This window comes from Coniosporium apollinis (genome assembly GCF_000281105.1).
Source record: "Coniosporium apollinis CBS 100218 chromosome Unknown supercont1.58, whole genome shotgun sequence".
Lineage (NCBI taxonomy): Eukaryota > Fungi > Ascomycota > Dothideomycetes > Coniosporium > Coniosporium apollinis.
In genome coordinates, this window is record NW_006913320.1 from 55174 (window position 1) to 80288 (window position 25115).

A 25115-nucleotide genomic window follows, 5' to 3' on the forward strand; every position below is an offset into this window, starting at 1 on the left:
GGGTGCGAAAAGGGCGCGAAAGAAAGGCGGGACGGGGTGACATAGTCGGCTAGCACAATCAGGCAGGCACTGATGTTCCTAGTAAGCCCTCAAAAAAAGAAAAAAATATAGCTAACATGGTACATTCTGTTCAATGCGCTGACATCTGGTGATATTTCACATAAAAGAGTCGTGATAAGTGAGGAGTGGCAGGACCGGACAAAGCAAAGTACTCTCCGTTCCGTTGTTAGTATTGTATATGTGCATTGTGCAGGTTACTTTGTCAAGCCATCAGGTTCACAATGACTCATGCCACTGCCAATGGGCTGTCAGACGGTTAGAAGAGCCGATTTAGGTGGAGTCGAGGTCTTCGCGTGTAGTATTCCTGCTATCAAATGGCCTCCAACTTTCACGTGATTCTCATGTAAGATAAGATGAAACTCGCCCGTGCACCTTCACCACCACGCCAAGACCCGCGATGTTGGACTATATGTTTACTCCGTTAACCCCGTCCCTACCACCGCCAATCCATACACGGCGCCCTGCCTTGAACCCCTAGCAAACTTCCCCACAATCATGAGCGCCTTCGCCCCTCCTGTCTCCCGCGACGGCTTCCTCTACCACGACACCTTCTATGCCGACGTCGGCAACCTAAACCGACACCCACGCGCCAGCGTCGCCGAACTGACCGTCCTCCTTCGGCCCGAGCTCTTCACCAACAAGAAGTCCAACAACAGCGTTACCAAGGACCAGGTGGGCCACTGGTACGAGGCGCAATTGCGGCACTATGGCCTCCCGCCGACCAAAGACAAGAACGCGGCGAAGGTGCGCTTGCTGGGTGCGCTGAACACGGGGAAACTGGAGGTACCGAAGTATGTGGAGAGGCTGGAAGAGGAGTTGAGGAAAGAGTATGCGGCGGAGAATCGGAGGGCGAAGGCGGCGGTTAAAGGGGCTGGCGTGCCAGGTGGTGGGGAGGGCAGTGGGAAGAGTGTGGGCGTGGGCCAGAAGAGGAAGCAGGCGGAAGCTGCTGTTGGGGATGCACCAGCCACTACCAAGAAGCGGAAGCAGTCAGACGCCCCTGCCGGCGCGGCCAGCGTCACCATGAAGAAGACGAAGGTCACGGTTATGGTTGGGGATATAGCGGTCAACATCGAAGAGGCATTTACGGCCAAGAAGCAAACGGCGAGTAAGAAACCTACATCTACAGACAAGAAGCCCGCGGCGAAGAAGGTGGTAGGGCAGAAGGCCGAATCAGCCTCGAAGAGCAAAGCCGCAGCCACAGAGTTGGGGCCTACGAGCGCGGAATACTTTCAAGCCGCTCCGGCGCCGAAAGCAAGGACCAAACAAACCGCCCGGAGAAGCATGCCCTTCAACCGCACCTCCCTAACAAGCAGGCCGGCTCCCGAAAGCCCAGAGCCCCAAGCATCGCCGCAGATATCCATGCCCAAACAAACCGCTAGAAGAGGTGCGCATACGTCTGTAGCAAGCAAGAGGAAACCTAAGCACGACGAGCCGGCGCCATTTACCGGACACCCGATAGACCCACCGTCCAAAAAGACCCTAGCGAAGGTCAAAAAAGAGGCCGCGGTGAAGAAAGAGCCAACCGTCAAGAAAGAGCCCACCGTCAAAAAGCCAAAGCCCACAGTCAAGAATGAAGACCTCGACGACCCCATCCCTCCACCAAATCCCGATTCCAGTATCGCCGTATCGGGCGTCTACACCATGGCTTGTCCCACCATTGCCGCCGGCTGGCCATCCCACATCTCGCACCTCCGGTTTCTGTTGCAAGTCGACCACGAGACCGACACCATTTGGGGCTCCTACGAGCTCGGGCCCTTCAGCGGCGTCATCCGCATCCCGACCACGCAAGTCACACCAAACGTCTCTCTCCCCTTCGGCTGGCGAGGCCGGGAAGCCGAGACGGGACAGCTGTCTTTCGCGCGGAGTAACAGTGGGGAAATTAGTTTCTCGGGCGCTGGTGATATCCGGGGCGCTATTTTTGGGCTGTACGGCGAGGTGTTGGAGTTCTGGGGCGGCAGGAGGCATGGATTGCTGTGGAGCGGGCGGGCGGCATGGGAGTATGAGAGGGAATGGGATGCGTTTGTAGATGAAGCCTATGGTAGGTGAAAATGTGTTGATGATTTGGACGATGTTTGCAAAAGCGACTGGCGTCGTGTTCTGGTATGACGGGGCCACGCGGGAGATAGCTGACGGAACATTTCGGATGGATGAGCGGATGTAACCCTAAAGTTAGATATGAAGCGACCGGCGACTTACAAGGCCCGACGGTTTGTACAAACCTGCCTTATGGCCGCCGCACCAGTCGAATAGAGATAACTCACTCCTTGTCTGCTGCCGCTGGTCTTGAATGTAATACAAAGTTGAGCAATTGTGAGTTATAGCATAGAATGAAACAAGGGTCACGCCACAAACCGCACTTTCACAAAGGGGGGATATTTCCAGCCTCTACAATACTTCTGCAAATTCCAGAATGTGCGAGTATTCCGCTGTGCGAACAGTTACTAAAGAGCGCATGAGCTGTGACCCGAGAATAGAACATTGCACCATGAGATTATCAGACCTAGACAGGTCCGTAGAAGGAACCATTGTTGGCCCTACGGAAAGCAACGGTTACGATCGAATCTTCTTCCTCGTCCGATTATCCGCTGTTCCCCTTTACAAACAACCGACCAAGGGCGGGCTAAAAGGAGCATTGCTGGTCTACGCACCTAAATGATGTGTACCGACCGGTAGCGTCATTTTAGTCCGTCCTCAGACCGTCGAGAGACCTTGGACGCGTAGACGAACTGCCAGCCACCTTGCACGGGCGAGTAGAAACTCCGGCTCCAAGAATCCTGCTTCGGACATCATCCAGTGGTTCGGTTTGCTTACCGAAGACGATCTCGAGTGGGTCCTCGCACGAGATGCCTCACCGTCGGGTGGCTTTGGAAGGCAGGCTGAAACCGATCCAAGGGCTCGGCGTGACGACTATGTGCTACGCGGAGTACCCCACGGCCATGAGTATTCAATCTTAGCCCCCTGGTACAAGCACAGCCCGGAGGGGCGAGACCGATGCCTTCTCAATCCTCGCCGGTAAGGTCGACGAGTTCGGGGATCGCCTTTCTCTTTCTGATAGGATTGACGCTCTGCGTCGTCGACCCAGGGTGTAAACCAGTAGGCCTCGATACATCCGCCATAGGGGGAATTTGGTTGCCCGAAGTAGGCGCCAACGGCTGCGCTGCCGCAGCTCCTGATGGTCTATATGTGCTAGAAGGACCTTGTGCTGCTCGTCCCCACGGTTGACTGTAAGGTTGCCCGGGACGCGGAGGCCCCGGACGGTAACCATGATCCAATCTCTGCCGCTTGGCCGGTCGTGTGTTGTGCGCCCTGTTTACAGATGGTAGCGGAGGTAGCGTCCGAGTCGTAGGCAGCACCCTTGCGGCTTCGGGCAAGGTGACTGCAGTAAACTGTGTCAACTCTGCGTATCGATCTCCCAGCAACGCTCTCAGGTTCTTATCCCCTATTGCCCTAATGTCAGAACGAGCCTCCTCTCTCCTCGCCTGCCACTTATGCAATGCGTCGTTGTAACTTTTGTTCGTCTTCGTCACGACTAGCGTGTAAGGACTGCGTGTGCGCTCAGTATCCTGGGTGTAATCGCCACGCTGGCTCTCAAGCTGGTAGTGCAGATGTTTGCGCCTTTTTTCCGCCATTGAGAAGCGGCCAACTGATTCCGTGGGACTCACAAGGAACTCATCGAGCCGGGCGCAATCCGCGCAGCCACAGCCTGCTGGAGGACGGGTCCAATTTGGAGGCGGAGCAGGCTCCATGCCAACGTACCGCATGATGTATGAATTGATCACGGATTGATAGAGAGCCTGGAAGCGAGAGTCCGTCAGAGGAACACTCTGCGCTCGTAAAACAAGGACTACCTCCTTCAGAAAGGGAAGTAACATTGTGTGGAAGTCACTAGTGTTAATGCGGTCCGCGTCAGAGACCACCTTGTCCAGTATGGTCTTCGCTTCGGGTTCGAAATTCTCTGAAAGGCAATCCCGTAACAGCTCCGCCATGGCTTTCGGATCGAACGGTGCTTTACGAGGTTTAGCTGGTGCGTGAACGCCATAAATCGATGGGTACGTGGCCATTGCAAGACGACTGGGATACGCGACCCCCCAAGTGCCTTCGCTCAGTACAACCCCGCGAGAGCCGTAGCCCAATCCAATGTTAGATCTAGGTGCCGATTCTGGTGCCGGTTCGGGCTCCGGCTCGTGACAAAGGCTGAACATCTGGAGCATTTCCGACAGGATGTCCCTCCATGCTCCTTTGTGGGTGTCATCTGCTCTTGGCATAGTAGCCAGTAACGAGACGACGAACGGCGTGTTTGAGGCGTACTTCTTTGCCATCACGACCATACTGTTACACCATGTTAGCCCCATGGTGATCTTTGCTTCGTCGATTGGACATGGCTCACCTCTCGAACAAAGAGTCATCGCTGTGCTCCCACCTCATGAGATCCGCCAGTGCAACACCATCCTGCTTGTGGACCTGCTCAGGATTCGCCAACACTTCTTTGAGCTGCTCGGTAGCCCATTTGAGAAATTCAGGGTCCGTAGTGCGCTCGGTTTGCCCTGCGCTGTCACTTCCCTCGATCTTTTGTATTGCTTCAACCCTTTCATGGACCGTGGAGATGGGCTTCAGGGCGTTGGCTAGCCTGTTTTATAATCGTCAAGTCAACAATCTTTGCCTTTCCGCGAAAAGCAGCTCCTCTGCATTACTGTTACCTACCCTTTGCGTAGAGCCGCAAAGCCGCACGCTCGAAGGAGCGCCCCGACATCGGAGAAGCAACTCAGCGGTAAGTGTTTGTCAACGGCTCGCGTTGCACTGTTAAACAAGGCAGGCCGGCTTCCGAAGGAGCAAGCTTGCTTTGACAACCTCTCCAACAGTGCTGTCGGGGAACCGCTCCTTTCTCTCCAGGCCCCATCGTCCGTCAATACGCTGCCGATGGTCGATGTTGTGACCCATCACAAACCGACAGGTCTCAATGAGTTCTTCTTGCAGATCTTTGTTCTGAGGATCGCGTCCAAGTTTCTCTTCGAGGCGCTGTATAACCCCGTCGATTTGTAAGGAGTGTTCTTCCAGTCTTCCTTCGGACCTAGGTCCTTTGGCGAAAGGCCGCAGGCGGAAAGATACGTCGTATTCCTTGGGCACTAAGACTAGGGCCTGCAGAACATCAGCAACATACATGGGATTGACAGAGCCCAGACTTACGGTGTTCCGGTACCAGTGGGTGGTACTCGCCCCCTCATTCCCTGTATACCCTTCAAAGTCCTCCTCGTCCGGTTCCCGATCCTTGAAAGGTTCATCCTGGATGATGTTGTCCTCGTCGACATCAAATTCTGTCCCAACCACTCGCCCGGCAAAATCGACAACACGCTTGAGTTTCAACGACTTGTCGCATTCGTCTATGATTTCATGGAAATCACTGGCATAGCGGCGGGTGGGGCGGTCTTTCGAGCAGTCTGTGGGCTCGTCTTCGGAGTTCTCATCTTCGGAGTCTCCGTTTTCGGATTCCTCGTCATCATAATAGCCAAAACCACGGCCATAGTACTCATCGTAATCATCCTTGACGCCACCATAGACTTTGCGTTCGAGACTTGCCAGGTAAACGCAGCAGTCAGCCTGATCGCATGAATCTTTCAGCAACTGCGCCTTGACAAGATCTTTGCCTTTTAGTGCGCTGAAACGGAGACTTTCGTCCGTGTATTGGTGATCTAGCAGGTATATTAATTCCTCGGGCGGAGGATCGCCGGTGTACACATGATCGTTTTCATCGTTGTTTATGTCTTCCCGCCAATTTTCGAAAACAGCAGCCAGGAACCTCGCATGGCGAGTATTGTCTGCAGCCGAAAGCGGCTCGTAGACGTGACCGGAGTATACGAGGTTGTAGGTAAGAACCCAGCGATAGCCGGATGTCACTTCGGTGACCTCGTGCTTCACGTCGGAGTACCTGTGATGAAGGAGTTAGAGGTAATCCAGACCGGAGTCACGGGGAAGCGACGAACCAAGCTGCGTAAGACTGTTTGAAGTCCTCAGTGCGGAACATCTTGGTCTGTTTCTTGTGCCGTAATGCTACAGCGCCGCCCTTATGCTTTGATGGCAGACAGACAACCAGTGTTCCGAACATACCAGGCACCTTTTCCGTACTGACCTGATTTCAGCAACAGCAGCCATACTATCGTATTGTAGTCTGCTGTACTTACTCGGTGTGCGCTTTGAACATTGCGCCTTTTTCGTACAACAACATTTTGTACAGCTGCGCCTGAAACGTTCCTGTCCCTCTGGATATACCAAGCTCGGCGGCCACTTTCTTCGCAATCTGGGCTACGTATTGCTGCCATTCCGGATTTCGCAATTCAAACTGATTGTGATTGAGCTCCCAGGTTTTACGTACTGAAGCATCGATGATCGTCTCGGTTCCTTTGCCGAATGGCGCCTGATGGCTCACGGCAATGATGGCTTTTGCATGCTCTTCTAAGAGCGGAACATGTACGTGTGTGGCGCCAGCGGAAAGATTGATGTATATGTCCGGTTCTACGATTCCATCCAGCTTTCCGAGAGTCGCAAACGATCCGACACACTGGACGGCATCAAGGCAGTCCAGGATGTCCATTTTCAGGTCCCCTGAAGATCCATAAAGACTGCTCCCATCACTCTCACTCAACAATGCCGGAGCTCCAGTCGAAGCTTCTGGCGCATGACTGGCCCTCTCTCCGTCGCTTTCCGGCTCGCTCCCTAAGTCGATGACTCCCGCTACATCGGCCATTGGTTACTAGACGAACAGCCTCACTTATGACTAGAAGACGTTAGCACATCTGAGTATAGCGCGCGCCGTTACAGGGAACTCCGCAGTGCTAGTATTGGATCTAGTTGGTTCGAAAGACGTGTCCACTTACGAACTAGCCGCCGATTGATGTGCTAGCACAGAGCGTCGCCAGAGGAAAATGATAGAAGCCACCTTAAACAGAATCCACCGAACGTGCATTTGTCTCGAGAAGCGACCAAGAAGACATGCCGAGTTGCGGGGAACGTCATCCCCAGCCCGACGCGAGCCATGTAGACGCCAAATCACGTGGCTACCCAGGACACATCCGATGACCTCACACTGCAGCCCACCTCAACTCAACGTCCAGGGTTCTTCCCGTCTTGTCACTCCCATTCTGCCCAGTGTGACTGGGCCACAAGTTCAGATCAAGCCTGCTCCCAGCCCGCATGATGACGCGTAGCGCGACGGCCAGCGGGCCTTTTAACCCTGCCGCAGCTCGCCGTTTTGTTCCTGCTTCTCTGTTTCCCAGATAAGGCAGATTTTCAGCGTCGCATCGTCTCGCAAAACGGTCCTCATACAAAGACAGTCCTCAGACAGATATATCCTAGCGCAAGCACATCCTCAGGAAGCACGATACGCCAGCAAACATGGAGTGGACAAAGCAGCAGTACAACAAGCAGTACGAGAACTGGGTCCCCTGGGTCGAGGACAAGTATCTGCAGTACTTCGGCAACGACAACAAGGCGTCCTATGCCACCAAAGGTATACCCACCTTTTCCCTGCCTTCCTCATCGTCTCCTCCGAAAATCTCAAAACCCCCCAACTAATCCTAAACCCCAACAGACACCCTCGACAAGTCCAAAGTAACCGGCATCAAACAAGTCGACACCCTCCAAGACGGCGTCAACAACCTCGTCGGCAGCCAAGTCGGCAAAGGCGGCCTCGCGCAACCCATCGGCGACATGGCGTCCAAGGAGGGCATCAACCGCGCCGAGCGCGGCGGCAAGGACGATAAGGGGAGCTATGGTGGTCCGCTTGGAGGTGTGACGGATCCGCTCGTCGACAATGCGAAGGCGGGTGGGAGTAAGGTGACGGAAGGGGCGAAGGGCGCGGGGGGGTATTTGGGGGGGCTGTGGGGTGGGAAGAAGGAGGAGAAGAAGTAGAAGGAGGGGAATGAGTTACGAGCCCCGGCGTTTTGGTGGTGTGAGGATTACCTGGTGATAGGGTTGATTGGGGCGGATATACCAGATGTGGCTAAGATACCAGACGGATTAGATTGCGTTGTTTTGGCTCCTTTGCGAGTACCGTTAAACGGCTGCTTAGATCAAGTATTCTCTGTGTGGTTTGTTTTGTTATTTCTTTCTCTTTTTTCTTTTTCTAATATACCCGTCTAACTCGCCTTGAGCTTCTTCTTGAACATGTGCTGGTGTATATCGAGACTGTAAGGCACACGCTGCAGTCAAAAACCGGTCAGAACAGTCGTAGCCCGAGAGCGACGGCGCACAGCCGATAGACGTACTTCTTTTCGTTACTCTATCCCATTCTAACCTTGTACTATTGATTGTCTGCCAGCAACTCTAGGGAGTTCATTGCTGTCCTTGTCCGCTGGCGGATCTCGTCTCGCAGCTTGCTTCCCTGTGGCGCACTGTACGATCTCATACCTGATTGCCCTCATAACCACCTCGTGTCTTCCATCCTCAACTGGCCCTCGAATGATGTGCCGCTGGTACGGACAACATCAGCGTCCCCAAATCTTGCAGGCATGCGCCAGTCGTTTGTCGCCCAGAACTGTGAAAGCGACGCATGGGGATACCGACAACCGCAGCACAGGAGTAGGTCCCAGATGTGCCTCTGACAACCAGTCGGCGGCTTCGGCTCCAGTCGAGAAGCAATCGCTCAGCTCGGGGTCGCCCGTCGTCTTCCCACTCATAGAAGCCCCGAGAAGCGCACACTCTTTGCTCTCCAATTCCATCGTCCCCCATCTCTTCACTCAAACCCGAGCGCAATCCAACTAGCGCTCGCCGAATAAAGCGTCGTATCCCCCCACGTATTCAAATGCCACCTGAAACCCTCCTTCGTAACCTCATCCACATACACCTTAACTCTCAAATCCGCATCCCCCCTGATATCGAACCCGTTCAACGCGACGAGCACCGTCGGGACGACGCCAAACCGCTGTCCCGCATCCGCGAATTTAATCGTCCCGCTATTCTCCGCCCACGGCTTGCTCCACAGCCGCACGTCGGAAGTTGAAAACGACCCCGTCGCGACGCCCTTCTTGCCCCGTGGGAACGCAATCCAACACATGGCCGCGCCAGCCATGCGCGTGTTCCCCCACGTGTCCAAATGCGCCGTGAAGCCCTGCTCACCAATGCGTGTCGCGTGCGCCGCGATCCTGAAATTCCGGCCAGGCTCGCACGCCAGGTCCAGCCGGTTGAGCCAACACACCACATGCGGCGGGCGCTGGTGCGACTTCCACCTTCCCACGTCGGCGGGAAACTGGATGCGCGCCTCGACTTCCTGCGGCGTGGCCGTCGCATCGGGGTGCACCTCGGCGGTATCGAACTGCCCGAAATGACAGTCCCTCGCCCCGGCTTTGTGTTCGATCCAGGTCCCCGTCGCGCTGTAGAGGATGCCGTCGCCCCACGTCTCGACGGTGACGGTGAAGCTGTCTTTGGTGATGTCGGAGCCGACGAGGTTGGCGCGCAGGGGCCCGGCGCGCGAAAGGTGCAGCTGCTTGAAGCCTGCGGCGACGTTGGGGGCGCGCGTGTAGTGGTTGCGTGGGAAGGCGATTACGCGGGAGAGGACTTGGGCGGTGCCATCGGGGGGATGGACTTCCTCGGTGCTGAAGACGCCGGTGTCTTTGGCGGGCGTGGAGAGGTGGACCATTATTGTGGGGAGGGGGAGGAGGAGAGGGAGAGGGATAGGGAGCTGGTTAGGTGATGTCGGGGGCGGGCGTGAGGTAGGCGGATGCTGGTCGTGAGGACCTCATCGAGAAGACTGCTCCGAAGGGGATGCGGATGTTTGATGCCCCTGCAAGGATGTTGAGTCTGCCAGGGCAACAAGGCACAGGCGGCTGCGGCTCTCCTGGGATTGACGTCAACGCAGCGTGGGCATTGGCCGTTGGCAGATGTCCGGGCTTCAGCACTGGCGCTAGCGCAGGATCACCCCTACAAAGGACTTTTGTCCATTGCAGAGAAGCGCAGCCTCTTTCCAAGATCCTGACAGCGAGATTGCTAGCAACACAGAGTGCTAATATGAGGGCTCGGCGCCAGCATACTCACACAAACTTGTACATCTAGACAGAGCACGATGAAGCAGCATGTGTGTAATCCCCAGGAGCAGATACCATATATACGATGCTACCGCCCTGCCATCCGCCCTCGGCGATGCTGCCCAGATGCAATATCCTACGCTCCGCGCACACGAGCGTAGGTCTCGTCCCTTGGGCCCAGCGAAAGAACACCGCCCTAGCACAATATCTAGTATATGCTCCAGAACGTAATGCACATCTCTTCAAGCTATAGCCGCTCCAGCCAGCACGGCAGTCCCTCCGAATCTCAATCCGACTTACTCCCCCCTAACACCCACAGCAGTAGCCCCAGGCGTGCTCTGCCTAACCCTCCGTCCCAAACTCCTCCTTCGCCCCAGCTCGTCGGCCCCCTTACCCGCAACATCGAGTCCCAGACTCACGACGCGCTGTCTCGCCTCGCCCCCGCTGCTTGCTGCTTCAGGCGCCAAACCCCTCTCCGGCGTCCTTCTAGCGCCATATCGTCGACTCCCATCCAGTACCGCACCTCTTAACGCCAAGCCCGGTACATGGCTACCCTGGCCATCGTGTCTCGAGGTCCTTCTCAGCGACGACGCGTGCGCGAGAGGCGAGGAGTACGGCTGCGTATGCAGCGAGTCCGACGCGTGTTTCGCCGCGAAGTCACGGGACAGCGAGAGGCGCTGTGCGTGCCCCCCACTGCCGACGCTGAGCCGTGCGCCCCTGTCACCGGGCAGCGGCTCGATCTCCGTCATGGCTCTCGACAGCGGCCGCGCGCGCTCCGTGTCGTCTTCTGCGCCTCCCGAGGCTCCATGCGTGCGGCGCGTATGCAGGAGCGAAGTTCCTGCCCTCGCGGCACTGATGGGCGGGTGTGTGGAGCGGGACGCGGTTTTGGGCGTCACGGAGCCGGTGTCTTCGATGGAGTCCTGGATAGTTTCGGTTTCTCGGGAGGTGGAGTCGGAGGTTGAGGTGGAGGAGGTGCCGTTTAGGCCTAGGAGACTGCTTCGGCGGGCTTCGATGCGGTTGAGTGCCCTACTGGGGGTGCTACGCTCGGGGGGTTCGGTGGAGGCACGGGTGCTTCTGCTTAGGGCTGAGGCGGTGCCGTTTTGTTGGAGGCTTGCGCGTCGGATCGCGAGGTTTGCTGCAAGGTTTGCTGGCAGCATCGTGGTTGGTGGTGCAGAATCGGTGGAGATGGACTTGGCGTCGCACAGGGCAATACACACTTCGGTCAGACTGCGGCAAACGTTGTCTGCTTTCCGTCTGACCTGTCTATCCGCAGCCGCTACGCTGTTGATCATGCTCGCCGCTGTAAAGGCCGTTCCCTGAGGTCCTCCGGTTAAAGCGGCCAGCTCCAGCGCATCGGATGCTGCGGCCGCGAGCGACCGGTATAGTGACGGGTTCAACTGGTTCTTGCATTTGGCTAACGCTGTGTGCAAGGTGGGATGGAGCTCTGCGCCCAACCGCCCGCCGATAGGGGTATCTGAACCACTGGCGCTTGGTTTGCGGAGTTGTTTGGGCGAAGACGAAATGGTCGTCACGGTTGTGGTGGCGGTGCGCGGACGGTCTGCCGAGCCGTTGGAGATGACTGCGTTTGTTGGAATGTTGCGCGTCAATTCGAGCCTAGCGATGCGGGACTTGAGGTCTTCAACCTCGTCCCAAACTGTCGTCGGAGCAGCGGACGAGCCAGCGGAGGATGCGCCGTCTGCGCGGGAGTGGGTTCGGTGAGCGTTGGAAACTGCAGAAGGTGGAGTATTGGCGTAGAAACCGGGATCGAGTTCTCGAGAGTAATGCAGGTTCGAAGGGCGATGGGTGTGGCTTCGATACGGTTGCTGGTCGTTGTGAGGTGGTCGGTGCCTGCTCCGTTCTGATGCTTCGGGTGCAAGAGCGGATGAAAAGGAAGAGTGAGGGGAGAGACCGGGGTAGTGGTCGCCGGCGGCGTCCGAAGATTCTGGGGGTGACATTGGGGACAGGTCCTGCAGTGACCGCGGTTCCGCAGCTGGCGATAATCTTCGGGAGAATCCCCTATAATGCGCCGGAAGCGTTGATACAGTAGATTTAGATGCGAGCCCACCCGGCACTGGATTGTCCACTTGTGAAGAGAGCGAGTTGCTGGGCAATACTTGGCGTTGTGATGCTCGCGTCCGCCGGGACCTTCTACGCTCAATCCCGTACGTACCATCTTCTTCGCTCCGATGGCGGGGGCTCTCCGCAATATTAAGAAAGAGATCCTCGCTACCTTGGCCGGAGCGATCGCCTTCATGATCAAGGGCATCTTGTGGGTAGTCTCCCTGGCTTGCTGTATCTGCGCTTCCGTTCATCTCGCCCTGTTCAAGGCCAAAGTCGGCCTCGGCGGCGCCGTGCTCGTGCTGTAGGGCCATGGTATTTTTTGAGCATACAGAACCGTGACCTTGCCGACTTGACGCGCGAGGTGCTGATCGGTTCGACGCTCCGCTATCCTGCCTCTTCCGTCCAGTGTTGCTCACACCCGCGCTATCTTGCGCCACCAAACTGTTGCTCCTCTGCAGCCGAAGGTTCACCGGGGCTGTGTATCCTGGATGAATCAAGTCCTGCTGTTCATCCTCGTAATCGCCTGGAGTGTGCACCATTCGCGCAACTTCCTTATTGAAGGATCCTCTTGTAATGAGCGCGATCGGCGGTCCGTATGAGGTGTCTATTCCATGGCTGCTTTTCGATGCTGGCGGTAGTCTGTTGGCTGGAGAGCGCGTTTCGACGCCCGAGGCGGCAGGCTGAAGCGTGAAGTAGGAACCCGCCTGTGACGATGCGGGGCCGGGTGTTGTGTTGGTGGAGGATGAAACCAAGTGCGTGACGCGGCCGGTACCAGTCGTGGGGGGATTTTTGGGGCGTTTGCACTCGATGGGCGTGCGAGAGATTGCTGGGAGGCTCTGTAGATGGTGGCGTGCTGCTCCCGACTGGTTATTTGTCGCGACAGAGACTTGCTGTGGGAGGGGAGGATTCTCTATCCTCGGACGTGACGTTGGGCTGGACGGGATGGGATTGTATGAATTCGACGCGTTTTCTGCGTGACAAGAAGTGCTGGACGATGGAGTCTGGTGGAGGAGGTGAAAGTGGTGTGGAAGTGCTGACGCTGGCATCCTTGTTCGATTTCGCCGTCCTTTGGTGGACGCTGGCCCCGGTACCGAACTTCTCTAACACCATTCGCTTCTCCTCTTGTGGTTTATCTCTCAGGTAGAAGTTTGACGACATACAAACTAGCTATGGTCTCTTCAAGTCCCGCTCAACGGATGCGCGAGGGCGACGGCGACGGCGACTTGGCGATTCGTGCGTGCGTGTGTACCTGACGCCCAGCCGAACTCAAACGCTGGTTCGCTCAATGCCCATGTTGCCATCACACAGCACACATCACACCTGCAGACAGCCTGCATGGCATCACGGCTTCAGCCTCAGGAAACTTACATATGACCACCATGAACACTGTGACCGTAGTTTGACTCGTGTCGATAACTTCATCCGCTGAACGGCACAGCTCCCTTCACTTCCTACTCACCGCCGACAACTCGTAGTAATTTCGGTTGTTAAGCCATCCACTCATCCTGCATCTAAAACCACATCTCCTTCCTACAGCGAGAAGTAAGCCCCGTCATCCTGCGCCTCAGACCAGTTTCTGCGCCAGCCTAGCCGTAAGGCTGGACTGTAGACACGGATTGACAGTAAGCAGCTGAAGGAGGTGCATCTGTCCATTATTGAGTCTTGGAAAGAAGAGCTTGATGTCTTATCAAAGACGTGTGCAAAGGCCCAACTATGGACGTGCTGCTCACTCGGATCCTGGAGCAGGCAACAAGGGGACAATAGGCTCAAGGCGAACATTTCGTGACAATCTTGGAAGAGCTACCTTGAAGGGCGGTCGAACGCGGCCAACAAGAGAGCATAGCTACTGACCTCACGTGGTAGAAGATATAAGCAGCGGTGTGTGAAGGTGATGGAGTTGACTATGATAATTCCTGTTCGTCCACCACCTTTCACAGTCACGCTACTGCGTGCTCGATTCCTGTTTTATCAAATTGTGACTTCTATCAAGGCCGCCAGTCGATGCTCTTTTCTTTCTCTCAAAGCTTCCGGATACTCTTATGACTCCATCTAAGCCCTTCACCTCATGTTTAGGAGTAGTCCATCGCTGTCATTGATATTCTGAGCGTTTTGTTTGGCGATTGTGACGGCGTCAAACGGCATTCACTGTGTATACAGCTGACTGCACCAAGGTCTTTGCCTATCTGTTCCTTGTCAAATGTCCAACTACAGGTCGCAGTCGTTGGTGAACAGCGCCTTAGCGATCACGTTCAACACGCTTTCATCTTGTCATTCCCGTATTGACTGGTTTATGTGACATGGCCCCCGTGCGTCGGCCTCTGGGTCCTTCCCAAACGCTGCCTATTTATGCTCTCTCCCTCTCCTGCCGGGTGCCTCTTCCATAACCAAGACACCGAAGTAGATACAATTAACAACCAACAGATTCAGACGGTCGCCAAGACTAGCTAAGTCCAACTTCAACCCGACTTGGGTACTCTATCTGGACCAGTTCTAGCAGCGCCCCAATACCATCATGCCGAACCAACGCTGGAAGTGCTGTAAATGCGGCTACCTCACCGATGACGATGACCAACACACCGCCTGCAGTAGCATCAGCTGCGACTATTTTCTAACCTATTGGAGACCTCGCTATCAATGCGACGACTGCCGCAATCCTCCAGCCACCCGCCCCACACAGCCCGGACAGCAACCTCTCCAATTACCCTATCAGGATCCTCCTTTTCCCGTACAGACTGCTCTCCAGCCTCCTGCTCAGCCGTCCGCCGAGGCTCACGTTCCCAGTCGCTCTGAAGCCCCCACTTGGACTCCCATTCAGCCTCTCCAATGGGCCGACCCGGTAGTTGGCCCTTGGCCTCCTAACATAACAGGCGTTACGCGTACAATGCGCGGTCGCCATGGATCTCCAACTGAGCCCCTTACTTGGCGTCCCCCAGTGACTACCTCTCGGACTCCGTCTCCGTCCGGAACTCCACCTTGGCGACCGAACCCCGGCAATGTAATAACTCATACACCCAAGCCCGCTATGGTTCCGAGCTCCACACCCTGGACGTGCTGCCAATGCGGGCAAACATGGGGGAGTACCTCACGCAACCCTTGCGGGCTCAGGGGGTATGGGGGCTGCGGACATCCCCGATGTGCTTCATGCTTATCTGGACCACACCGATCGTAACAAGTGCCCTGCCTACATCTTGCTGCTCCTGAAACGTACCTTCGCTGGAGCAGTCGAGATAACATGGGAGCCTTGCAGAAGTTTTCACACCTTATGACTGGGTATTTGGGCGTGTCTAACGAAGGGTTCATGGCGAAAGATATCCTCTTCAACTTGTAAGCGGCAGGTCTGCTGTGCGATGAAGATCGGCGTTACACTCCTCTTGATTTCTACATGTAGCTATCTGCTGGGTGGATAAACAGCCACCTACATCCTACATAATCATCAACGCTATCTCTCTCTCATTACCCAATAGCCACTCTGCTGAATGTCGTGACTACACTGGTCCCGTACACCGTTCGCTTATGCTTCCACTAGCTTGTGGCCGGACACTACGAAGGACGGGGTATTTATCGAGGAAGCGGTCGCTTAATGGCGCGCGACCACAAGGCTTCTTAACACAGTATTGAGGCGTTTGCAGAGGTGGGCTGGCACACTAGATATATCTTCAGTGAGTAGGAGGTGTAGATTTAAATTACATAAACTGGCTGTTAATATTTCTTGATGACATTGGAGGGTGGTCAAGCGGCCGTCGCTTCTTCAGTTAACGCCCCTCCTTCGTAGGAGTGACCGAAATATGTTTGGAGTATACAATGCCTCGTCTATGCTCTGGAGCTCCTAATATGTCTGCTAGTCCCTGTGAGCTTCAACTCCAAGTCCGTCAATTGTTCTTCCCCACACAGCGCCTTTAGTCGTGTCCTTCGGCAGCGAAATAATTGTTCATTCACCATCGCTGCTACCAATTTCGTTTTCCAACATGCTGGTGTACATGTCACATCCGCCGCCTGTCAGCTCCGCCCCCTGAACACCACGGGATGACAGATTAAGTAGAATCCACCAGAAAACATTCATCCGCTATCAATCCCCTTGACTTCCTCTATATGACCGTACTATCCACTGCCGTAAGCTCATTACACTGCCGGGGAAACGAACTCATGTACCCCATGCACTGCCACGTTCTTGGGGCACCACTAAATCAGCTCCACCTTCCCTCCAGCTCATCGCTGGGACAGATGTGCCAGCCGTCGCAGTCCAGCGAGCGCGCTATGTACGGCTTTCCTGTTGTTCAGCTTCTCCTAGAAACAGCAGCAGCAGCAGCAGCAGCAGTGCAAACAACGATAGCAGCATCAATGCATCATTCAACCCGCACTTTCGGATGTGGGATTGGGGAAACGAAACGGACGATCGAGTGGCTGAGGGCTTGTAGAGTCGAGCGGCGGGCCAGGTGGTGGAGAGCGGAGGAGTGGATAGCATAAGCTTCCTATTGGGGTACGACAGCATGATACACTTTCGTCCTGCGCCAAGCGGACAAGGGAACAGTGCGACGTCGTTCGCTGAAACGGGCAACGGAAGAGAAGTCGTGAGCAACGGCGGGGGTATGCGGTAGCGAGTGGACTTCCTTGAAGACAGCTTGGGATTAGTACCTAGTGGCGCAGTGGAACATGAGCCGAGGGGGATATTTCAAGAATATACGGATCAGCTGTACGCAGACCCTTCGTATGCTCACGTGGCTTTCGTACATTTTCAAATTCCACATTGTGCTCTCACCACTCTCGAATCCCGCCATCCTTACCAACGAACCCCTGAAGCGGCCAGGACGTCGCAGTCTTCGCAACTCTCCTCACCTCCTCTTCATTGACTTCGATCCCCAGACCGGGGCCCGTCAAAATGTCGACATGTCCGTCTCTGACATCAAAAGCGCTTGGATTATGCACGTAGCTATGAAGATCATAATCCCCAGCTTCGACATTATAGTGAATCCCCAACGACATCTCCTGGATAACATGATTCGGCGTCGAGAGCCCAACATGCAAGCACGCCGCCAGCGCAATCGGGCCCAGCGGGCAATGCGGCGCGATCGCAACATCATACGCCTCAGCCATGGCCGCGATCTTCTTGAGCTCAGAGATGCCGCCGCAGTGAGAGACGTCCGGCTGCAGCACGTCTACAGAAGCGTCTTCGAGGTACCGCTTCACGTCCCATCGGCTGTAAAGGCGCTCGCCGAGCGCGATTGGGCAGGTCGTGAGTTTGGAGATCTGCTTGATCCCCTCCGGGTGCTCTGAGAGCAGGGGTTCCTCGATGAAGAGCGGATGATGCGGTTCGAGCGCCTTGGCAAGCTGCTTCGCCATCGGCTTGTGCAGTCTGCCATGAAAATCAAGCGCAGCGTCCATACTCAGGGCCTTGACTTTCTTGAGGCGCTCGACGGAGGATTCGAGAGAACTGGGCGAGTCGAGCCAGCCGATGTCCTCGGTGGCGTTCATCTTGACGGCTTTGAAGCCTTGCGCGAGGCGCGCTTTTGCGGCGGATTCGACGTCGGCGGGCCGGTCGCCGCCAATCCAGGCGTAGACTTGGACTTTGTTGCGAACTTTGCCGCCGAGGAGTTGGTAGAGGGGGACGGCGAGACGGCGGGCTTTGAGATCCCAGAGGGCGATGTCGATGCCTGAGATGGCGGACATGAAGACTGGACCGCCGCGGTAGAAACCTACCACTATCAGCTCATCTCCGATCCAGGTATTCATCAGTCTGTATAGGATCAAGTCCTCTACTGATGGCGAAAGAACCTTGGAGTCCGCTCAAATTTGTACCGAACAGTAATCACCCTTCAGGCCAAAGAGGGGTTATGCGAGACATTTGGGCGTATGTAAGGCATTCCGCTTAGCACTCTGCCGAGTATGGTGATCTTTGATGCTCTATTTATATAGTTCAGGCGAGCTAGCAGCTTACCAAGTCTCCACGCGGACTGCCAGATGTGCTCGATGTCATCGGCTTCATAGCCCATAAACCGCTTGATCAACGCATCAAGGCAGCCTTCGACGGCTTCTGTATGCCCTTCCAAGGTGGATTCTCCCCATCCGTAGTTGCCGGCCTCATCACAGATTTTCACAAATAGCCAGCGGGGCATTACCCGGAAGTACTCGATACTCTTGATCTTACTCATGTTTGGAAGCGATTCTGGAAAAGCGAAACGATAGATTGAGAGACGAGTGACGCAAATCACTGGAAGAATGAAGCTTCACAAAGGGGAGAGCGTTACGAAGTCCCCGCATCGCAGCAACAGCATCTTCGGACCTCTGATCTTCATCGGGAGTCATTGAAGCGATCACCGAGTGGAGGGCTGTATACTTCCGAGACTTGAACGTTGGACTCATCAAAGATCTGCGCAACGAGGGACGTCTTCAGCGCCTGTATTCAGTTACGCGGTCGCGGTTGAAGACGAAGAAGATAGTATACAGAGACGACGGGCGAAGCATGGGGGGGTTCCTAAAAAGGCAATACTGGCCCTTTCCGTAGAACGTCGCAGACCGACTGAGCGCGGAGCTGAGCGTAATAACCACACGTGAAGGAGCGGTGGTTGGCGTCAGAAACAGTGCCAACCACAAATACGACAAGGTACTTCCTGAATCTCCGATGATTCTTCTGAGCTCGATAGTGACATCAAACTCCACTCGCGAGACTTACGCATTGTTCGATTTGCTAAGTTCGTAATATTGATATATCCACGTGACCATGGCAGGCATCCTCAGTTTGATGCTACAGCTCTTCGACCTCAGCTCGTGCGTGACTCAGTAGTAGCTTCCACAATTGTACATCAGCTCAGTTGATCTCGCATTCTCAGCTATGTCTCGTAATCTCCCTCGTAAGCATGAGCCGGCCTCAGCACCGGAAGGTTCGGATTGTCTGCGTATCCGACACTCACAACCAAACTCCTAAACTACCTAAGGGAGACGTCCTTATACACGCTGGAGACCTGACGAACCACGGAAGCATTCCTGAGCTCCGCAAGATTGTCGGTTGGCTTGAGAACGCGGACTTCCAGGCTAAGATTGTCATTGCTGGTAGTGCAAGCTTCCTATCTGCTTACCAGAGGGCTCCTCCTAACACATCCCGCCAGGCAATCACGACATCACCCTCGACTCAGATTTCTACCGCGAACATGGCGCCTATACCCATCCTCAAAACGTACAAAATCCCGAGGAGTGTCTGAGACTGCTGGCTGAATCCCCTACCATAACCTACCTAAACCATGAGTCAGCTACCGTACAACTTACCTCAGCCGATGGATCATACACCCGATTCAAGGTTTTTGGCAGTCCCTGGTCGCCAAAGCTGCCCACGGGCCATGGTAAATGGGCATTCCAGTACGAAGGCGAGAAAGCGACGAAAATCTGGGAAGCCATTCCCGAGCACCGATCCGAGCAGGCCGTTAAACTCTGGGACGCCATACCCCTAGACACCGACATCGTGATTACGCATACGCCGCCCAAGAACCACTGTGACAGTACCTACGTGAACAGCGGAAGAGCTGGCTGTGAGGCTCTCCGAAGGGCGCTTTGGCGGGTCCGGCCGAAACTGGCTGTCTGCGGTCATATGCACGAGGGCCGCGGTGCGGAGCGCATACGGTGGAGTCTGGATATGCCGCAGGTCAGGTACATGGAGGAATCAACAGAGATTTGGACGGACCCCGGACTTGGGAGTAACAAGCAATCTCTAGTGGATCTTACGATAAAGAGTAGGGAGCCGCTTGACAGTTACGACAGCCCGGTTGATCAGCTCTCCTTAAACAATCGGGCCTCTTTCTCTCCATCCAGCCCAGAGCAGTCAACGCCAGTTCCTGACGACATCGCTGCGCTTATGAAAGCCGACCCTGATACGCATCACGTGCGTGCTCATCTCCATCGGCGACGGAAGCACAGCACGTTACGGGGTCTAGCTGAACGATCTGCCGCTGAAAAGGGTTGGACTGAGTCGGACGAAGGACTCTCACGGCTGGACGATCACGATGCAGCAGCTCTTGAAGGTCGAATGGGCCGAAGAGAAACTTGCGTGGTTAATGCTGCGATCAAGGCGAGGAGCTGGGGTACTGTTGGCACCAAGTTTCTTAACAAGCCTATTATCGTTGACATTGATCTGCCAGTGTGGCAGGAGACCTAGCAAGACGCTTCCGAAGCGGAGGGCGCTGGCGAACTCAATCATTCGCTCTTGGTCTCGTCATATCACCTTAGTAAAGCTGTCTTATAGGCATGCCGATCTCCTATGCGTAGCTAATCATTGCCTTCGGTCAGAGAGCAGTCTGCTCTACTTCTTCTCGTCGACTGCTGTTCTCCTTCGCCAGTTGAGCCGCAGCCTTGCCTGGCACCGTCATCCCTTGCTGCCCTAGGCACTACTGCATCCCCACTCGTGCTTCCGGTAGGTAACACGCACTCTTGGAGTACATACAGCACCGAGCATACCCTATTCGACAGTCTCTGCCAGCCCACAGCTCGACTTATCACAATCACACACGTACGACAGCTTAGACGTGCGCCACAAGCGCGTTAGGCGTTCCATCAGATTGGTGCCTGAGCGGGCGGACCTGGCGGCTATCCACTGAATCCCTGCGTTCCCGCTCCACTGTCCACGATGGTTACCCCGCACTCTGACGGGGCTGGAATGCCTTGCAAAAGTGCTCAACCCATTGGATTGCTTGCCGCTGAAGTCCTGCCTTGCTCCCGGGGCCTGGTTTTTTGTCCTCCTTGATGATTGAGGAGAGGACGGAAGCAGACCCTGGTGATGACAGGACCGCCCAACACAACGGGCCCTTGACACCACCGCCGGGTTGACGAGCTCGGGACGGGACGGAGCGTGTGAGTGGTTGAGCGGATCCGTAACGGAGGAAGAGGCAGAAAAGCAGGCGACCTCTTTTTCTTTCTTCCCCAGCCTGCCTACCTTCCACTTTACTCTATGGTGTAGAATTGCGGGGATGGAGACACCAATCTAGATAGCATCAAAATCTCGACACGAGGCACAAGGCAACCGGCGCCATCTTGAACTTGTGCGCCCTGTCACAGCGTGGCTGCATCGAAGCTTCCCAGGTCGCTGTGGTGTGACGAGGGGCCTCAGCGCTTCGGCACCCTGTTGCAGATATCCAACGGTCGGGGCTTTGGGCCACTGTCTTTCCGGCCTCTCGACGCTTCCAACATGCCAGAGCTCGTGATGACGGAAGCGTCCTACGCTAAGCCAGCATCTAAGCATGCTCGTCAGCTGGCTGAATCGTGTTGGCAGCATGTCAGCATGTGCTGAGGCCAGTTCCCCCAATCGTTAAGTGTTTCATAGCCGCCGTCTGGTGCAGATGCGGCCCACCAAACAGCCGTTGTCGCGATTCGTGGTGCAGCACTCCACCCCAGCTGCTTGTTCTCCAGTCTCCGCGATGGTAAACCACTCACTGCCACGACTAACCCAGTCCTGCATACAAATCGCTCGCTAGACCAGATCGAACGCCCAGTAGTGATCCGGACGGTGACGACGGCTGCAGAATCTCTCTCTCTCTTTCCGGCCTTGAACTTTGTTCCCCAGCCAGCGCCATTCGCCTTGAGCTGTGCTCTAAAGTTGTCCCTCTCTGTCCGAGCCGCCCCTCGCGAAGGAAGTCCTGAGTACCTCTCCTCAAGACAGGGCTGCGCTGCCTCGTCTGCCTCGTGCGATATTCTTGCATTCCCCTCGCACGGCATCGGACATGTCACGCTTCCTAACGGCCGGGCGCTTGTGAGATTCTTGAGACGGCACGACGGTTATTAAGGCGACTCGGTGCAGCGGTGACGTTGCTTCAAAGTACACCGCTCCCAAGCACACGGCAAATACTACGACAACACGCCTTTTGTCTTGTGCATTCCACCTCGCACCATCGCTTTCGCCGGACATCTCTCTCCAGCTTACCTCAGCCGTCGACGGTGATTAGGTGATTAGGTGCTGATCGCGGCCTTTTACGGTTTGCCTTTCAGCACTCGTTTTCGCTTCGGGATAGGTTGAGCGGCTTGACGGCGACGGAAGCGGAGCAAAAGAACCGATTCGCCGAGCGTCCCTGGAAGAAGCTAGGAACCTGAGAAACCTGAGCCTGCCAACAACCATCGACGCCATATCAACATCTTCTGCCCACGCCATTCCGACCAAGCCACTCTTTACACTGGGGCGACCATCGCACGAACCAACACAGACGCCAGACAGTCGCTTCTCGCCGCTAGTCCCGTTGTTGGTTGAAGGGTTGAAGCTTGCGCAAGCCACGCCTGCCTGCGCGTCTATCGCCTCTCTCTCGATGCGCTTTGCGCTCTAGCACTTCTCTCGGTCATTTACTTAAACCATCAACCCCGGCCGTCCTCGTGAAACCACGGTCGCCTCTATCCTCCACTACGCCTCACACGCTGGACCGCGAGATCGCTCGCATCACGCAGACCTCACTTCCACTCACATAAGCCCGACCATGGCCTCGCCCTTACCACCAGACCCCTACGCAGCGCTCGGCGTTCCCAGGTCTGCCGACACTCCAGCCATCAAGAGCGCCTACCGGAGACTAGTCCTCAAGTGCCACCCAGACAAAGTAGCCGACGAAACGCTTAAGGCAAGGGCCGCCGACGAGTTTCATAAAATCCAGCAGGCGTACGAGATTCTTGTTGACGATGATAGACGCGAGCGGTATAACTCGCAGGTGCGGTTAGCGGAGTTGAGGAGGGAAGCGATGGAGAGGTCGGGGTCCGGGAGCGGACCGAGGGTGGAAGTGAGGACCGCGGCGTATGACATGCGCACACCTGGCGGTGCGACGTACACGGCGCAAGGTCCGGCAAGGGTTGTCGAGGAGAGGAGACCGCGGGAGTACGATGATGAAAGATACGAGCAGTCGCGGACTTCGTCGAGGAAGTACGACGGATACGAGCCGTCGTATGGGCGACGACCCGCTGCGAGGACTGATCGCGAACCGATCAGAGTCAATACGCGGGAAAAAGAAAGCGACAAGACCGACAGAGCAGAGCGCACGAGGATGAGAGACCGAGAGGTGCGAAGAGAACGCGTGCGGAAAACGGAATCTGCATCCGCGTACAGTGATGATTCAGATGGGCGAGCAAACTTCGAAAACGACTATCACAGGAGGAGCGAAGACGCGGCCAGATACCAGCAAGATACGCGAAGGGGCTCAGAAAGGAGGAGTAGCCGCGATGACTACTACGGCAACGATGTTGAGCGGAAAACATCCACTGCGGAGGACTACATAAAGCGATCCAAACAAGGTTCCTATGAGGATGCACGCCCTTCGCCGAGCCGCTCGACCTCTTCGCAACCCGCATATGCTTATGATGTCCGCTCCAGCCGTGGATCAGAACGGCCAGCATATGTCCGCCGCTCCTCCGCTCAGCCCAAGCCATCCTCGCGGCGTCGCTCGCCCGAGCGTGAACGCCGCCGGGACGTCATAGCAGAGGAGGAGGAGTACAATGCTCGGCCCACTCTCGAAAAGTCCAACTCCGACCCAGCGCGAGTGAAGGCTGCCGTGCCTCCCCTAAGGACCCGCATCCAGCGCTCTCAGACATACCAACCCGACGAGCACGCGCAACCCTCCCCTCCCACCTTTCCAGACATTCGCCGCGCTGAAACAATGCCTATGCCCGTCACCGCCACTGGCACCACCTCACCAAACACCTCCCGTCGCCGCGGTGTAACCCAGCCGGCGCAGCCCTCTAAATTGCGCTCCGCCAGGGAAACAATGCATGACTCGGGTTACTCCTCATCTTCCCCTGGCGCCCTGGACACGGCCTACCCATACGCCCAGGAACCACCCCGCCCCGCCCTCGACCGCTCAACCAGCAAAACAACCTACTACACCTACCCCAGCGGCGGCGTGAGCGTCAAGCCCACCTCCCCGCACATACAACCCCAGGAAAGCGGCTACCGTACCGTTACCCGCGAGCCCGGACAGCCGCGTAACCACTCCCCGGACGCAATCTCCCCGCGCACTCGAGAAGCAGAGAGACCACCGCTGTCGACCGCGCGCACCGTCCCTGCACCCGCGCCCGCTGGTGTACCCACGAGCCGATATGCGACCGCGACCGCGGCGCCCTCGCCCACAGCAGCGAGTAGGAGCGCCAGCTACGCCTTCGCTCCCGAAACGGCGCCGCGGCCCCACATGGGGAGGAACACGAGCTACGGCAAAGAGTACGCTGACGGCGACCCCCCGGTGAGAAGCAGCGGCCACAGGGAAGGACATATGCTGTACGGCGAGCAGTACTCGGGCTTCCACTCCTACGGCAGCGGCAGTAGACGTGATAGAGAGAGGGAGCAGCCGACGAGCTATGCGCCTGAGGAGGTGAACTGGGCTCAGCCGATTGGGGAGAGGGATGTCAGATACGCGGCAAGACGGAGGGATGAGCCGGCGGGGGTGAGGCCGGGGGCTGTGAGGAGGAGTGAGACGTTTGCTTACTGAGAGAAGGAGATACGTCTCGTTTGCCCTTTGGCTTGATGGGCGGGAGTGGGCTATGGAAATCTGCCGGGTACACTTTGCTGTTATTACGAAGGTGCGACCTTTTTCCTTTTTCCTTTTTTTTCGCAGGGGAGGTCGAATGGCTACTTCTTGCCTATACTTACGACTTTTTTCTCGGCTTTATGCTCGGGTTTGATTTTGGTGTTCTCTTTTCATGTTCATACCTTTGCCGATCTCGGCAATGTTGAGGGCAGGAGCAACATACAGACACTCGTTTCTGAGATCTTGGATGGGCTGTGTTCAGTTCGGGAGGTCTGTGTTTTCGGATCCCGATGGGGGAGGATGTCTTATAGCGCCTTTGAGCCAACCACAATACACGAGAAATTCGATTCTATCAAGGACTACCATGTGTCAACCGTACAACCGCTGCATAAGAATGAGTTGTGATACCTCTTGTTTCTACTTGTAGTAGGCTTGGCTGCTTGTCCCAGAACACTAGCAAGCAATCCGATTCTACTGATGCTGGCTATCACTGTTGCAGTGACTCCGGACAGAC

General features: G+C 55.9%; 9 protein-coding genes across 9 annotated transcripts; 4 read left to right on the top strand and 5 right to left on the bottom strand.

The window, feature by feature from the left end:
- Window positions 1-555: 555 nt before the first annotated feature.
- On the top strand, window positions 556-2106 carry W97_08577 (uncharacterized protein; the record flags this gene model as incomplete). Its single annotated transcript, XM_007786444.1, has 1 exon — window positions 556-2106. One exon carries the CDS (start codon window positions 556-558, stop codon window positions 2104-2106), a length of 1551 nt encoding a protein of 516 aa, XP_007784634.1.
- A 953-nt stretch (window positions 2107-3059) lies between these two features.
- On the bottom strand, window positions 3060-4810 carry W97_08578 (uncharacterized protein; the record flags this gene model as incomplete). Its single annotated transcript, XM_007786445.1, has 3 exons — window positions 3060-4389; window positions 4448-4687; window positions 4758-4810. The coding sequence occupies 3 exons, from the start codon at window positions 4808-4810 to the stop codon at window positions 3060-3062; spliced, it is 1623 nt and encodes a 540-aa protein (XP_007784635.1).
- A 50-nt stretch (window positions 4811-4860) lies between these two features.
- On the bottom strand, window positions 4861-6799 carry W97_08579 (uncharacterized protein; the record flags this gene model as incomplete). The annotated part of the gene is made up of 4 exons (XM_007786446.1): window positions 4861-5196; window positions 5245-5983; window positions 6039-6179; window positions 6237-6799. The coding sequence occupies 4 exons, from the start codon at window positions 6797-6799 to the stop codon at window positions 4861-4863; spliced, it is 1779 nt and encodes a 592-aa protein (XP_007784636.1).
- A 647-nt stretch (window positions 6800-7446) lies between these two features.
- W97_08580 (uncharacterized protein) lies at window positions 7447-7962 on the top strand (the record flags this gene model as incomplete). Its single annotated transcript, XM_007786447.1, has 2 exons — window positions 7447-7561; window positions 7643-7962. 2 exons carry the CDS (start codon window positions 7447-7449, stop codon window positions 7960-7962), a joined length of 435 nt encoding a protein of 144 aa, XP_007784637.1.
- Window positions 7963-8785: 823 nt separating this feature from the next.
- W97_08581 (uncharacterized protein) lies at window positions 8786-9688 on the bottom strand (the record flags this gene model as incomplete). Its single annotated transcript, XM_007786448.1, has 1 exon — window positions 8786-9688. The coding sequence occupies one exon, from the start codon at window positions 9686-9688 to the stop codon at window positions 8786-8788; it is 903 nt and encodes a 300-aa protein (XP_007784638.1).
- A 681-nt stretch (window positions 9689-10369) lies between these two features.
- On the bottom strand, window positions 10370-13292 carry W97_08582 (uncharacterized protein; the record flags this gene model as incomplete). Its single annotated transcript, XM_007786449.1, has 2 exons — window positions 10370-12997; window positions 13062-13292. The coding sequence occupies 2 exons, from the start codon at window positions 13290-13292 to the stop codon at window positions 10370-10372; spliced, it is 2859 nt and encodes a 952-aa protein (XP_007784639.1).
- Window positions 13293-16886: 3594 nt separating this feature from the next.
- Window positions 16887-18280, bottom strand: W97_08583 (galactonate dehydratase; the record flags this gene model as incomplete). The annotated part of the gene is made up of 2 exons (XM_007786450.1): window positions 16887-17824; window positions 18067-18280. 2 exons carry the CDS (start codon window positions 18278-18280, stop codon window positions 16887-16889), a joined length of 1152 nt encoding a protein of 383 aa, XP_007784640.1.
- Window positions 18281-18985: 705 nt separating this feature from the next.
- W97_08584 (uncharacterized protein) lies at window positions 18986-20274 on the top strand (the record flags this gene model as incomplete). Its single annotated transcript, XM_007786451.1, has 2 exons — window positions 18986-19181; window positions 19235-20274. 2 exons carry the CDS (start codon window positions 18986-18988, stop codon window positions 20272-20274), a joined length of 1236 nt encoding a protein of 411 aa, XP_007784641.1.
- A 2299-nt stretch (window positions 20275-22573) lies between these two features.
- On the top strand, window positions 22574-24562 carry W97_08585 (uncharacterized protein; the record flags this gene model as incomplete). The annotated part of the gene is made up of 1 exon (XM_007786452.1): window positions 22574-24562. One exon carries the CDS (start codon window positions 22574-22576, stop codon window positions 24560-24562), a length of 1989 nt encoding a protein of 662 aa, XP_007784642.1.
- Window positions 24563-25115: the final 553 nt, after the last annotated feature.